This window comes from Neoarius graeffei, chromosome 9, assembly GCF_027579695.1.
Source record: "Neoarius graeffei isolate fNeoGra1 chromosome 9, fNeoGra1.pri, whole genome shotgun sequence".
Classification (NCBI taxonomy): Eukaryota; Metazoa; Chordata; class Actinopteri; order Siluriformes; family Ariidae; genus Neoarius; species Neoarius graeffei.
This window is the reverse complement of record NC_083577.1, coordinates 33,257,670-33,270,030: the sequence shown is the minus strand read 5'-3', so window position 1 is coordinate 33,270,030 and position 12,361 is coordinate 33,257,670. Positions and strand designations below refer to the sequence as shown.

Sequence of the window (12,361 nt, the reverse complement as noted above, 5' to 3'; positions counted from 1 at the left end):
GCAAAGAAACGTTAAAGTAAAGATGTCTTCAAAAATAACGCAATGAAATCTTTCAACTGAAACGTGCAGTTCAACAATCAGAAAACTAAAAGTTAATATTTAGCATGATGACCCTTTGCTTTCTTTCTTAAATAGTAGTCTCGGGTACAACGAGTGCAGTTTGATAAGGAAATGAGCTGGAGGTTTTACTGAGCATCTTGCAGAACCACACACAGTTCTTCTGGACACTTTGACCGTCACACTCGCGTCTTCATTTTGTAGCAAAACCCAGCAGCTTTCATGGTTTGTTTGTTTTTTTTTCTGAAAAGTGTCTCTTATGTAATATGCTTCTTTTCTGTGGTTTTTTTTTTTTGGGGGTGGGGGGTGTAATGTTCGGAAATCTAAAGTGTTTTTGTAATGACTTAATAATGCAGAATTGATAAAATAAACATCTATAACAAAATTTGTATTAAAAAAATAGGGTGCCTAAGACTTTTGCATTGCACTATATATATATATATATATATATATATATATATATATATATATATATATATATATATATATAAAAAGCAACAACACACTCACGGGCCTGCCCTTTTCTACTGACATATGGCACCACAGGGTGGGTGTATATTTCTATATCACACTATAAAACTATAAAAACACTTAAACACTCTGAACACTCAAATTCTCGATGAGTACCAGAATTTTAATTTCTTTTTTTTTTTTTTTTCCATTTTCATGAAGCTTGGTGAATTGTTCAGTTACCAGTATAAAGTGCAATAGTGCTTGGTTTTAAATGTCCTATGTATGATCCTGGCTCGAGAATCATTTTTTCATCCAATGCATCCCCTCTGGATCTTCACAGTGCTTTTGAAAAAGTGTGCTTTATCCAAATGATCTCACACTCTGAATGTGACCTAAAGCCTGATGATTTATCTCTCATGCCCTACAAAGCATTCAAGCACCACGTGACAGCAGAAGAACGTCCAAAAACATAACTGTCCGAATCAAAATGTTTTCTTTCTTTTCCTTGTAACATGGTGCTAAATGCTCGGAGATAAATATCACACAGAAAAAAAAAAAAAACGCGCAACCTGAGACCATTGTGTGATAAATCGGCGTTTTGTTCAGCACACTTCTTCAAGGCTCTGCAGTGGTGCTGGTTCTGGGGATACGCAGGTCAAGCTTGGTGACGTGTTGGTGAAAGCTGACGTTCCCTGTTAGTCAGACTTGTACAGCGTGGACTTCAGTGGCATGGCCAGGCTCTCCTCGTACACCTTCAGAATGGCCTCGCACACAAACTTGAATTGGCTCTGGAGGAAAAAAAAAAGGTACATGTACAGAATAGCATACACATGAGCAAACTGGAGACACCACTGTGGCATGGGTGTTGGTTTGAGCCAGATGGACTGGTTTGAGTATTTCAGAAACTGCTGATCTCCTGAGGTTTTCACGCACAACAGTCTCTCGAGTTTACACAGAATGGTGCGAAAAACAAAAAACATCGAGCGAGTGAGTGACAGTTCTGTGGGTGGAAACGCCGCCTTGTAGATAAGACAGGTCAGAGGAAAATGGCCAATTTGGTTCGAGCTGCCAGGAAGGATACACTACTGTTCAAAGGTTTGGGGTCACCCAGACAATTTTGTGTTTTCCATGAAAAGTCACACTTTTATTTCCCACCATAAGTTGTCAAATGAATAGAAAACAGAGTCAAGACATTTTTCTGGCCATTTTGAGCATTTAATCGACCCCACAAATGTGATGCTCCAGAAACTCAATCTGCTCAAAGGAAGGTCAGTTTTATAGCTTCTCTAAAGAGCTCAACTGTTTTCAGCTGTGCTAACATGATTGTACAAGGGTTTTCTAATCATCCATTAGCCTTCTGAGGCAATGAGCAAACACATTGTACCATTAGAACACTGGAGTGAGAGTTGCTGGAAATGGGCCTCTATACACCTATGGAGATATTGCACCAAAAACCACACATTTGCAGCTAGAATAGTCATTTACCACATTAGCAATGTATAGAGTGGATTTCTGATTAGTTTAAAGTGATCTTCATTGAAAAGAACAGTGCTTTTCTTGGACATTTCAAAGTGACCCCGAACTTTTGAACGGTAGTGTATACTGTCGTAACTCATATAATCACTCTTTACAACCGTTGTGAGCAGAAAAGCATCTCAGCCTGCAACAGCAGAAGAACACACTGGGTTCCGCTCCTGCAGCCGAGAACAGGAGTCTTAGAATCAAGAACAAGTTCCTATTAAAGTGGCCGGTGAGTGTATGAGAAAAATGAAACAGGGAGAAAAGTCAAATGGTGACTAATACAGTATATTATACAGACAAATACTAGTAAGTGTGTGTGCTGGTGCACTTTAGTTCTGGAATATCCGTTCTTTTCCATTTCCCTTGTCTAATTAGTGCCTTCCCCTGCTCCCAGCCTCTGGGCAGGCAGCCTTCATTAAGGCATCGCGTAGCATAACTAAATTAGCCTTGCTTCTGCTGCTGCTCCATTAATATACTCAGCCGCTCATACGCTCTTGGAGAAGTGACTGAGTGGGCCTCGTTTCTGCTTAGTGCAAGCCAAACTTATTATAAGCAGAAGCTAAATTGAGCAAACATGTACAAAATTACTCTCTCATACAAGCTAAGCTATGTATGTGTAGAGCGTATTTAGCATCCAAAAAAAAAAAACTACACCCCTCACAGCTCCATAAGAAATAGGTGAGCGTGTAAAAGAGGACTCACAGGGGTCTGGATCATCATAGCCCGCTGGTCCCTCATGGTTCTCACGATGTCCAATGGATACACAGGCTGACTGCACTCCATTAGACACATCGCTGTCTCCATGGTGATGAGCACTCCCGTCCGGCCAATCCCAGCGCTGGCCAGAGACAGGGGGAGGGAGGGGCAGAAGGAGAAAGAGAGCGAGAGACAAAGACATTAGAGGTTTCTATTGAGCCACAGGGGCTCCGTTTCGAGGACTGATAAAAAAAATGGTAAAATCTTGGAAATCGGCCAAGAAGTCGTTGTATGGACAAATGCGGCACAGAGCCAGAGCTACCCGAGACGACGTTCCACAACCGCACTAACTCTTTGAGTGCAGTTTTAGGTGCAGGCATATGTCCTGTCTGCTTCAGACAAGAAAAAGGAAAAACAAAAAGGTGTGCATTACTTGCAGAATAACTAGCATACGAACAATCGCTTCCTTTACCTGCAGTGGACGACCACCGGCTCATCTTTTCTTGCTCTTTTACTCCGCACCAGAGCAACAAAATCCAGGAAGTCAGTAGAATCATCAGGCACACCGTGGTCAGGCCAGGCCAGATACTGGATCTGAGTCAGCTCCCTGCATTCCTCCGTCTGAAGCAACAAGAATCAATAAGCCACATGCTTTATTGGAAATCAAACACAAATCAAACCACATAACCTTAGTATATTAAAGGGCATTTACATACTCCAGTGTGTCACTTTTTTTTTTTTTTACCTCCGTGTGAGTGAGGGTCATGTCTCGAACCAAGAATGCAGAGTTTCCCTCCTCAGTTTGACAGGAAACCTCGAAGCCACCGTAGATGGCACTACCTGAGGGATTGGGCCAGTACTGATGGCATTTCACCTGTAGGAACACATCAGGGATTCATCAAACATTCGGCTGTGTGGATACTGTGATTGGACAAATGTAACCACTTCCTTCTTTATTTCTACAGAGGAGAAATATTTATAACTTAAGTGCTGACTAACTTGTCAATCACCGTGTATAATATTAAACACACACTGCTGCCATTTATATTCACTTTACAGGAACCTGGCATATCCATCCATAGGAAGGAGGTGAAAACTGGCTGGAACTTTTAAATGGCATATTCTGGACCAATTTTGGTTTCTTTTATATGAAAGTATGTCCCTTTACACACTCATCCAGAAAGGTAATTTTGCACAAGGCCATCTGTCTACAGCAGAAAAAAATAAAACAACAAAACGCGTCTGGAAAAATCCCAAGGGAGTCTGGAGCCAGATTCGTGACGTCACCTGCGGAAGCGCCAGCAGGTTGCGCGAGCTTTGCACGGTTTCAGTGCACAGCCTGTGTAGACCAAGCGCTCCCATTTCTCTCTCATTGTCCGGTCTTTTGGGAAACGATGAGTACTAATCCCATCAAGATTGGTGTTGCTACACCCTCCTACGATACATCTGTTAACCATTTTAATAACTACGTGATAACGTTGAAGAAATTTGCAGAAAACCACCAGGTCGTTTTCTCATAAACAAACCAGCGCTGACGTAGGATTCAGAGGGAGGCGTCCCGCACGCGATGTCACGAAAATCAATGTTTGCCGGGAAATCCAAATGCCAAGTTTTTTCAGAGGCGGACCAATTCGCCTCAAATGGCTTGATTTCAACTGAATTTTTCTGGTATTGTGCAAGGTAAAAAAATTGCACAAAATGCAAAATGTGACAGATATTTCACCAAAGTTTAATATAAAATAGGAGAATTACATTGATCTTGCTCCTGAATTTACCCGTGATACGCACTTTAATGTAAACAACTCTGACCTTTATAATATGACTACTTATTCGAGGGCCGAACACCGAAAGTGCACAGGCACCCGATTGTATCATTTTAGGTTTTCTTCTTCATCTTCTTCCTTCTTCTTAGATATGGGAGTATATGGCAAAACGATTTTTACACATTTTAATGAAATTTGACAGTGACAGAGAACATTCTCAGCTTAGTTCTGGTGTACGCTCCTGAAACACTTTAGCGCCACCAGCAGAGTACATTCAGACATACGTATGCAATAATAACTTCTCAATCCAGCGTAACAGAAACACTACCCTCTGATTCTTTGGGTCATGGTGTGTTTAGCGGATACCATGATGTTAATTTCTGCAATATTGGATTTCCATCGGGGCGGCACGGTGGTATAGTGGTTAGCACTGTTGCCTCACAGCAAGAAGGTTCTGGGTTCGAGCCCAGCGGCCGACAAGGGCCTTTCTGTGTGGAGTTTTTGCATGTTCTCCATGTGTCCACGTGGGTTTCCTCCGGGTGCTCCGGTTTCCCCCACAGTCCAAAGACATGCAGGTTAGGTTAACTGGTGACTCTAAATTGACCGTAGGTGTGAATGGTTGTTTGTCTCTATGTGTCAGCCCTGCGATGACCTGGCGACTTGTCCAGGGTGTACCCCGCCTCTCGCCCATAGTCAGCTGGGATAGGCTCCAGCGGCTACAGATAATGGATGGATGGATGCATGGAGTTCCATCACCTTGGCTCTCCCCCTCTTTTTTTCTGAGTTCATCAGGACTCTCCTTTCTTCATGCAATGATACACATCCACAAACATGTGTTGTGAAGATTTTAACAGATCCCTGTCCTTTAAAGGGATAGTTCGGGATTTTTGACATGAATCTATATGGTATCCCCGTCAGCAGTGTCGTGCATCCACACTGACTTACCCCCGACAGTGTTCTGTGAGCCTAGATATTGTACAGTGTTGGTCAGTGCACAAGTAGTTCCGGCAGGTTTCCTGGGGTCTGCAAAGTAACACGTTTTTCTTCTCAAAACAGCTCGTGTTCGAATGAGTGATTTATTAGCATAACAAAACCCTTGTAGTCCAAAAAGTCACACCTTGTAATTGCTTGGGGCTACTTTCTCTCAATAGCGATCAGTGCGCGCTGTCACTGTTAACAGTTGTGTGCGAGCTAGCCAACAACTTTCATTAGTTGTTCGACAGTGTTTAGCAGCAGCAAATTGCTTTCCTCCTCAGTATACAAGTGCGCTTCCATGGCAGGGAAAAAGAAACTACCACTGCTGCCTATGTAGTGCCCTATTTATACAAATAGGAGTCATTCAGGATTCAGCCATGTTTTTGCTCCGTGTCATGGCTGAATCCTGAATGACTCCTATTTGTATAAATAGGGCACTACATAGGCAGCAGTGGTAGTTTCTTTTTCCCTGCCATGGAAGCGCACTTGTATACTGAGGAGGAAAGCAATTTGCTGCTGCTAAACACTGTCGAACAACTAATGAAAGTTGTTGGCTAGCTCGCACACAACTGTTAACAGTGACAGCGCGCACTGATCGCTATTGAGAGAAAGTAGCCCCAAGCAATTACAAGGTGTGACTTTTTGGACTACAAGGGTTTTGTTATGCTAATAAATCACTCATTCGAACACGAGCTGTTTTGAGAAGAAAAACGTGTTACTTTGCAGACCCCAGGAAACCTGCCGGAACTACTTGTGCACTGACCAACACTGTACAATATCTAGGCTCACAGAACACTGTCGGGGGTAAGTCAGTGTGGATGCACGACACTGCTGACGGGGATACCATATAGATTCATGTCAAAAATCCCGAACTATCCCTTTAAAGGACAGGGATCTGTTAAAATCTTCACAACACATGTTTGTGGATGTGTATCATTGCATGAAGAAAGGAGAGTCCTGATGAACTCAGAAAAAAAGAGGGGGAGAGCCAAGGTGATGGAACTCCATGCATCCATCCATCCATTATCTGTAGCCGCTGGAGCCTATCCCAGCTGACTATGGGCGAGAGGCGGGGTAAAAAGCCTTCCATCCATAGATTCTGTCAATTTCTTTATCTGTTCACGACCAACATTGTGTGCAGCAGCAACCACGGCCTCCCAGACGCTGTTCAGAGAGGTGTACTGTTTTCCCTCTTTGTAGACCTCACGTTTTATAATGGACCACAGGTTCTCTATGGGGTTTAGGTCAGGTGAACAAGGGGGCCATGTCATTATTTTTTTCACCTTTCAGACCTTTACTGGCTAGCCACGCAGTGGAGTATTTGGACGCATGAGATGGAGCATTATCCTGCATGAAAATCATGTTCTTCTTGAAAGATGCTGACTTTTTCCTATACCACTGCTTGAAGGTTTCTTCCAGGAACTGGCAGTAGGTCTGGGAGTTGAGTTTGAGTCCATCCTCAACTCGAAAAGGTCCAACAAGCTCGTCTTTGATGATACCAGCCCATAGCAGTACTCCACCTCCACCTTGCTGGCGTCCGAGTCGGAGTGGAGCTCTGTGCCCATTACTGATCCAGCCACAGGCCCATTCATCTGGCCCATCAAGAGTCACTCTCATCTCATCAGACCACAGCACCTTAGAAAAATCAGTCTTAAGATATTTCTTGGCCCAGTCTTGACGTTTTATCTTGTGTGCCTTACTCAGTGGTGGTTGTTTTTCAGCCTTCCTTACCTTGGCCATGTCCCTCAGTATTGCACACCTTGTACTCTTTGACACTCCAGGAATGTTGCAACTCTGGAATATGGCAGAACTGGATGCTAATGGCTGCTTGTTAGCTTCACGCTTGATTTTCCGCAGATCATGTGCAGTTATTTTGCGCCTTTTTTTCCCCCACACGCTTCTTTCGACCCTGTTGACTATTTGCAATGAAACGCTTGATTGTTCAGTGATCACGTTTCAACATCTTCGCAATTTCAAGAGTGCTGCATCCGTCTGCAAGACATCTCACAGTTTTATACTTTTCAAAGTCTGTCAGATCTCTCTTCTGACCCATTTTGCCAGAGGAAAAGAGGTTGCCTAATAATTATGCACACCTGATATAAGGTGTTGATGTCATTAGACCACACCCCCTCTCATTACACAGATGCACAGCACCTGATATACTTAATTGGTAGTAGGCTTTCAAGCCTAAACAGCTTGGAGTGGGACAACATGCATTAAAAGGATGTTGTGGTCAAAATACTCACTTGCCTAATAATTCTGCACTCAGTGTAGTCCTATGAAAATCCATGACCTTGAGTTTAACATTTCAAAGTCATTCAAGGTCAAAGGTCATGTTGGCAACTGAAAGCCCATATGGGACTTCTTATATGTTGATAATGGTAAACATCTGGCTATCACAAACCATTTTAAAGTTATAGCCCTTTGAAAACCCATGACCTTCAGTTTGACCTTTCAGGGTCAAAGATCAAGTTGCCAAATGGAAGCCCATATGGCACTTCCTAGAAGTTGATAATGGTAAATATCTGTCCACCATCAACCGTTTTCAAGTTACAACCCTCTGAATATCCGTGACCTTGAGTTTGACCTTTCAAGGTCACTCAAGGTCAAAGATCATGGTGCCAAGGCCATACGGGAGTTCCTATATGCTCATAATAGTAAACATCTGTCTATTGGCAACCGTTTTTGAGTTATAATGGAAAATATGCTATTTTGACCGAAAGGTTGACCTTTCCGGTGACCTTGACCTGATTACCCCCAAAATTTAATCTGACAATCTACAGACCATTGCCCACCTACCCTGAAAATCTGAAGTCAATCGGTGCAACCGTCTAGACGCTAGATTGTTAACAGACAGACACACAAACAAACAAACAAACAAACAAACAAACCGCACTGATTACAATACCTCCCCCCGTTTACTCTGTCGCGGGTGAGGTAATAACTGCTAATCCTAGAGGTTCACATACTTTTGCCACTCACAGATATGTAATATTGGATCATTTTCCTCAATAAATAAATGACCAAGTATAATATTTTTGTCTCATTTGTTTAACTGGGTTCTCATTGGTGTCTCTCTCCCTTCTCTAATGGATATCTATAACTCCCGCCTCACCCGCAAAGCCATCAGGATTGCAGGTGACCCCACCCACCCATCTCGCAGCCTCTTCAGCCTGCTGCCGTCGGGGAGGAGGCTGCGGAGTCTCCGGGCCAAAACCAGCAGGCTCAAGAACAGTTTCTTTCACCAGGCGGTCAGGAGGCTCAACTCCCTCCCTGTTCTGCCCCTCCTCCCCCCTCTGCCCCCTGCCACAGATTCTGCTCGCACACACCCCTTCAGCATCTGACATGTCATCCTCACAGTTCCCACCCCAACACACATACATCTCATCGTTCATTAACACACTGAACTCAGGGACTGCACATCTCACTTTACCTCGCTCATTTGCACTATTCTGCACTACCTCATCTTAACAGCTGCTAGTTTTGCCGCTTTTCCACTACAAACGCGGCTGAGTCGGGCTGAGCCGTGCCGTGCTGAGTCGAGCTGAGCGGGGCTGTTGGAGTTGCATTTCGACTACAACCGCGCTGAACCGTGCTGGCTGGAAGTGGGTGGACACATTGGGTGGAGTTAGCGAAAGTGGGTGGACGTCACATGATGTCGTTAAGCAGCGCAAACAGTGACATCAGTGAGCTTTTCAGCGGTAGTCTCACGACCCGGATAGTAAACAATAAACATGGAGGACATGGAGTCGTTAGTGTTGCTGGTCTTGGTGCTGTGGCTTGTTGTCACCGACAACGCCAACAGATACTGACAAGAGCGTATAGATGAGGCGAGGCGCATAAGGCTTCAGAAATTCTCGCAATTCGTAATTCTTCTCCTTCCGGGTTTGCGGTGTTTACAGATCCCAGCGCGCTCGCGGGGCGTGTGTGGGCATGTGAGGACACTCCTCCTCACCAATCAGTGCACAGGGGAGTGTCTGCTCACGCCCCCAACCTCACTCGGCTCGCTTTGGCTCGCTTCAGCCCCACTCCAAAACGGTGCGAGTTTTAGGGGCTAAGCAGGGCTGAAGCGAGCTGAGTTGTGCTGGTTTTTGGTAGTCGAAACGCGAGCCGTGTCGGGCTGAAGTGAGCTGAAGCGAGCTGAAGTGAGCTGAAAAAGGGTAGTGGAAAAGGGCCATATGTTTATTCTGTTTATTTCATGTTTCATGTTTACCTGCTATACCTCAAGTGCCCTTGACTGTTTGGTTATTTGAACCAATTTATGTGCGTGTGTGTGTGTGTGTATATATATATATATATATATATATATATATATATATATATATATATATATATATATATATATATACACACACACAGGGCCACGGACAGCTTTGGCTGGGCCCGGGACAAAATGCTCTGAATGGGCCCCCCCCAAACCCCAAAACCAGCAACCTCACACACATTGTGATCCTGTGAAGTAATCCCCAATTTCACTGAATCTTTCCCCCCTGTACTGTAACGGAATAAGCGGTTACTGTTATTTTGTATCCTTTAACCGAACGCCATTAAATGTATTCCGTTACGCCCCAAGCCTGCATGCGACAGCCCCCGTAATGCCTTCCTAAACTCGTGGATAGTCTACTATAATCACACGATTGGGGTGCTCTTGAAGGAGCAGCGACGGACGGGGGATTTCGGGCAGGGCTGGGGGCGAACATAGTATACTGTGCGTGCGTACTGTCCAGTGTGAAAAGCAGAGAAGAACACACCGCTCGAGAAATGGCGGGATATGATTGCGGGCTAATGTGAATATTCTTAGCTTCAATCAGCTATATGAAACACAATGTTATTAAGCCGTTGTGGTTATGAAATGATTCAATGCCCTGTGCGTTTGATATGGTGTTCAGTGTGACTTGCTCTCCCCTCGTTTGTAACATGAATTGCGTGCCGCGCGTGCCTTGGTTGGGGTTACTTTACGGGGCTGGAAAAAGTTGGCTGTGTCTTACCTGGCTCAGCTGCCCCACTGCCTTTGCCAGTACCTGCTGCATCATCCCAATCTTTTTTAAAATATTTATGCAGTGAGCCCCTGAGTCTCTTGGTTTCTTCCTCTCTTTTTCTCTTTTCTTTTCTGTGCTCCTGACTTGTGCATGTTGGCAAATGGCACGCACACTGATTGTCGAAGCGCTATGATCGAACGATGTCGTTTTTTTCCCCTTAATCAAAGAGTCAGACCAAACCATTTTTGCAGTAGGGGTGGTAGGGGGTTCTTGACGCCTTTTTCAAAGACAATAAAGGCAAAAGATCTAGAAATCATTTATTGAATGCAAATATAGCACATTTCTCCCCCAAATCAACACATTTTGAAATTAAATAAAATAATTTAATCGCAACTTCATGAGAGCCCAGTTCTGGGGCCCCCCCATTCCTGGGCCCGGGACAACATACCCGTTTGTCCCCCCCTGTCGGCGGGCCTGTACATATATATATATATATATATATATATATATATATATATATATATATATATGAGTGTTTAGTCTACGTCAAGTTCCTATCTAGAGTGTTTATACTGTTTATATTGTCTGTTTGAGTGTTTAGTCTGTGTGTAGTTCTTATCTAGTGTTTACACTGTTTACAGTGGTGCTTGAAAGTTTGTGAACCCTTTAGGATTTTCTATATTTCTGCATAAATATGACCTAAAACATCATCAGATTTTCACACAAGTCCTAAAAGTAGATAAAGAGAACCCAGTTAAACAAATGAGACAAAAATATTATACTTGGTCATTTATTTATTGAGGAAAATTATCCAATATTACATATCGGTGAGTGGCAAAAGTATGTGAACCTCTAGGATTAGCAGTTAATTTGAAGGTGAAATTAGAGTCAGGTGTTTTCCATCAATGGGATGACAATCAGGTGCGAGTGGGCACCCTGTTTTATTTAAAGAACAGGGATCTATCAAAGTCTGATCTTCACAACACATGTTTGTGGAAGTGTATCATGGCATGAACAAAGTAGATTTCTGAGGACCTCAGAAAAAGCGTTGTTGATGCTCATCAGGCTGGAAAAGGTTACAAAACCATCTCTAAAGAGTTTGGACTCCACCAATCCACAGTCAGACAGATTGTGTACAAATGGAGGAGATTCAAGACCATTGTTACCCTCCCCAGGAGTGGTCGACCAACAAAGATCACTCCAAGAGCAAGGCGTGTAATAGTCAGCGAGGTCACAAAGGACCCCAGGGTAACTTCTAAGCAACTGAAGGCCTCTCTCACATTGGCTAATGTCAATATTTGTGAGTCCACCATCAGGAGAACACTGAACAACAATGGTGTGCATGGCAGGGTTGCAAGGAGAAAGCCACTGCTCTCCAAAAAGAACATTGCTGCTCGTCTGCAGTTTGCTAAAGATCACGTGGACAAGCCAGAAGGCTATTGGAAAAATTTTGTGGACGGATGAGAACAAAATAGAACTTTTTGGTTAAATGAGAAGCGTTATGTTTGGAGAAAGGAAAACACTGCATTCCAGCATAAGAACCTTATCCCATCTGTGAAACATGGTGGTGGTAGTATCATGGTTTGGGCCTGTTTTGCTGCATCTGGGCCAGGACGGCTTGCAATCATTGATGGAACAATGAATTCTGAATTATACCAGCGAATTCTAAAGGAAAATGTCAGGACATCTGTCCATGACCTGAATCTCAAGAGAAGGTGGGTCATGCAGCAAGACAACGACCCTAAGCACACAAGTCGCTCTACCAAAGAATGGTTAAAGAAGAATAAAGTTAATGTTTTGGAATGGCCAAGTCAAAGTCCTGACCTTAATCCAATCGAAATGTTGTGGAAGGACCTGAAGCGAGCAGTTCATGTGAGGAAACCCATCAAGATCCCAGAGTTGAAGCTGTTCTGTACG

At 43.7% G+C, this 12,361-nt stretch overlaps 1 protein-coding gene across 4 annotated transcripts in view; it reads right to left on the bottom strand.

Moving 5' to 3' along the window:
- Positions 1 to 327: 327 nt before the first annotated feature.
- Positions 328 to 12,361, bottom strand: part of ptpn4a (protein tyrosine phosphatase non-receptor type 4a) — a 252,672-nt gene continuing 240,638 nt past the window's right edge. For all 4 annotated transcript variants that reach the window (XM_060929322.1, XM_060929318.1, XM_060929319.1 and 1 more), the window contains exons 24-27: positions 3,473 to 3,601; positions 3,200 to 3,348; positions 2,734 to 2,869; positions 328 to 1,298 (exon numbers count right to left, since the gene is read on the bottom strand). In XM_060929322.1, the coding sequence (XP_060785305.1) occupies positions 1,206 to 1,298; positions 2,734 to 2,869; positions 3,200 to 3,348; positions 3,473 to 3,601 (507 nt within the window). In that variant the 3' untranslated portion in view covers positions 328 to 1,205. The remainder of the gene's footprint in view (positions 1,299 to 2,733; positions 2,870 to 3,199; positions 3,349 to 3,472; positions 3,602 to 12,361) is intronic.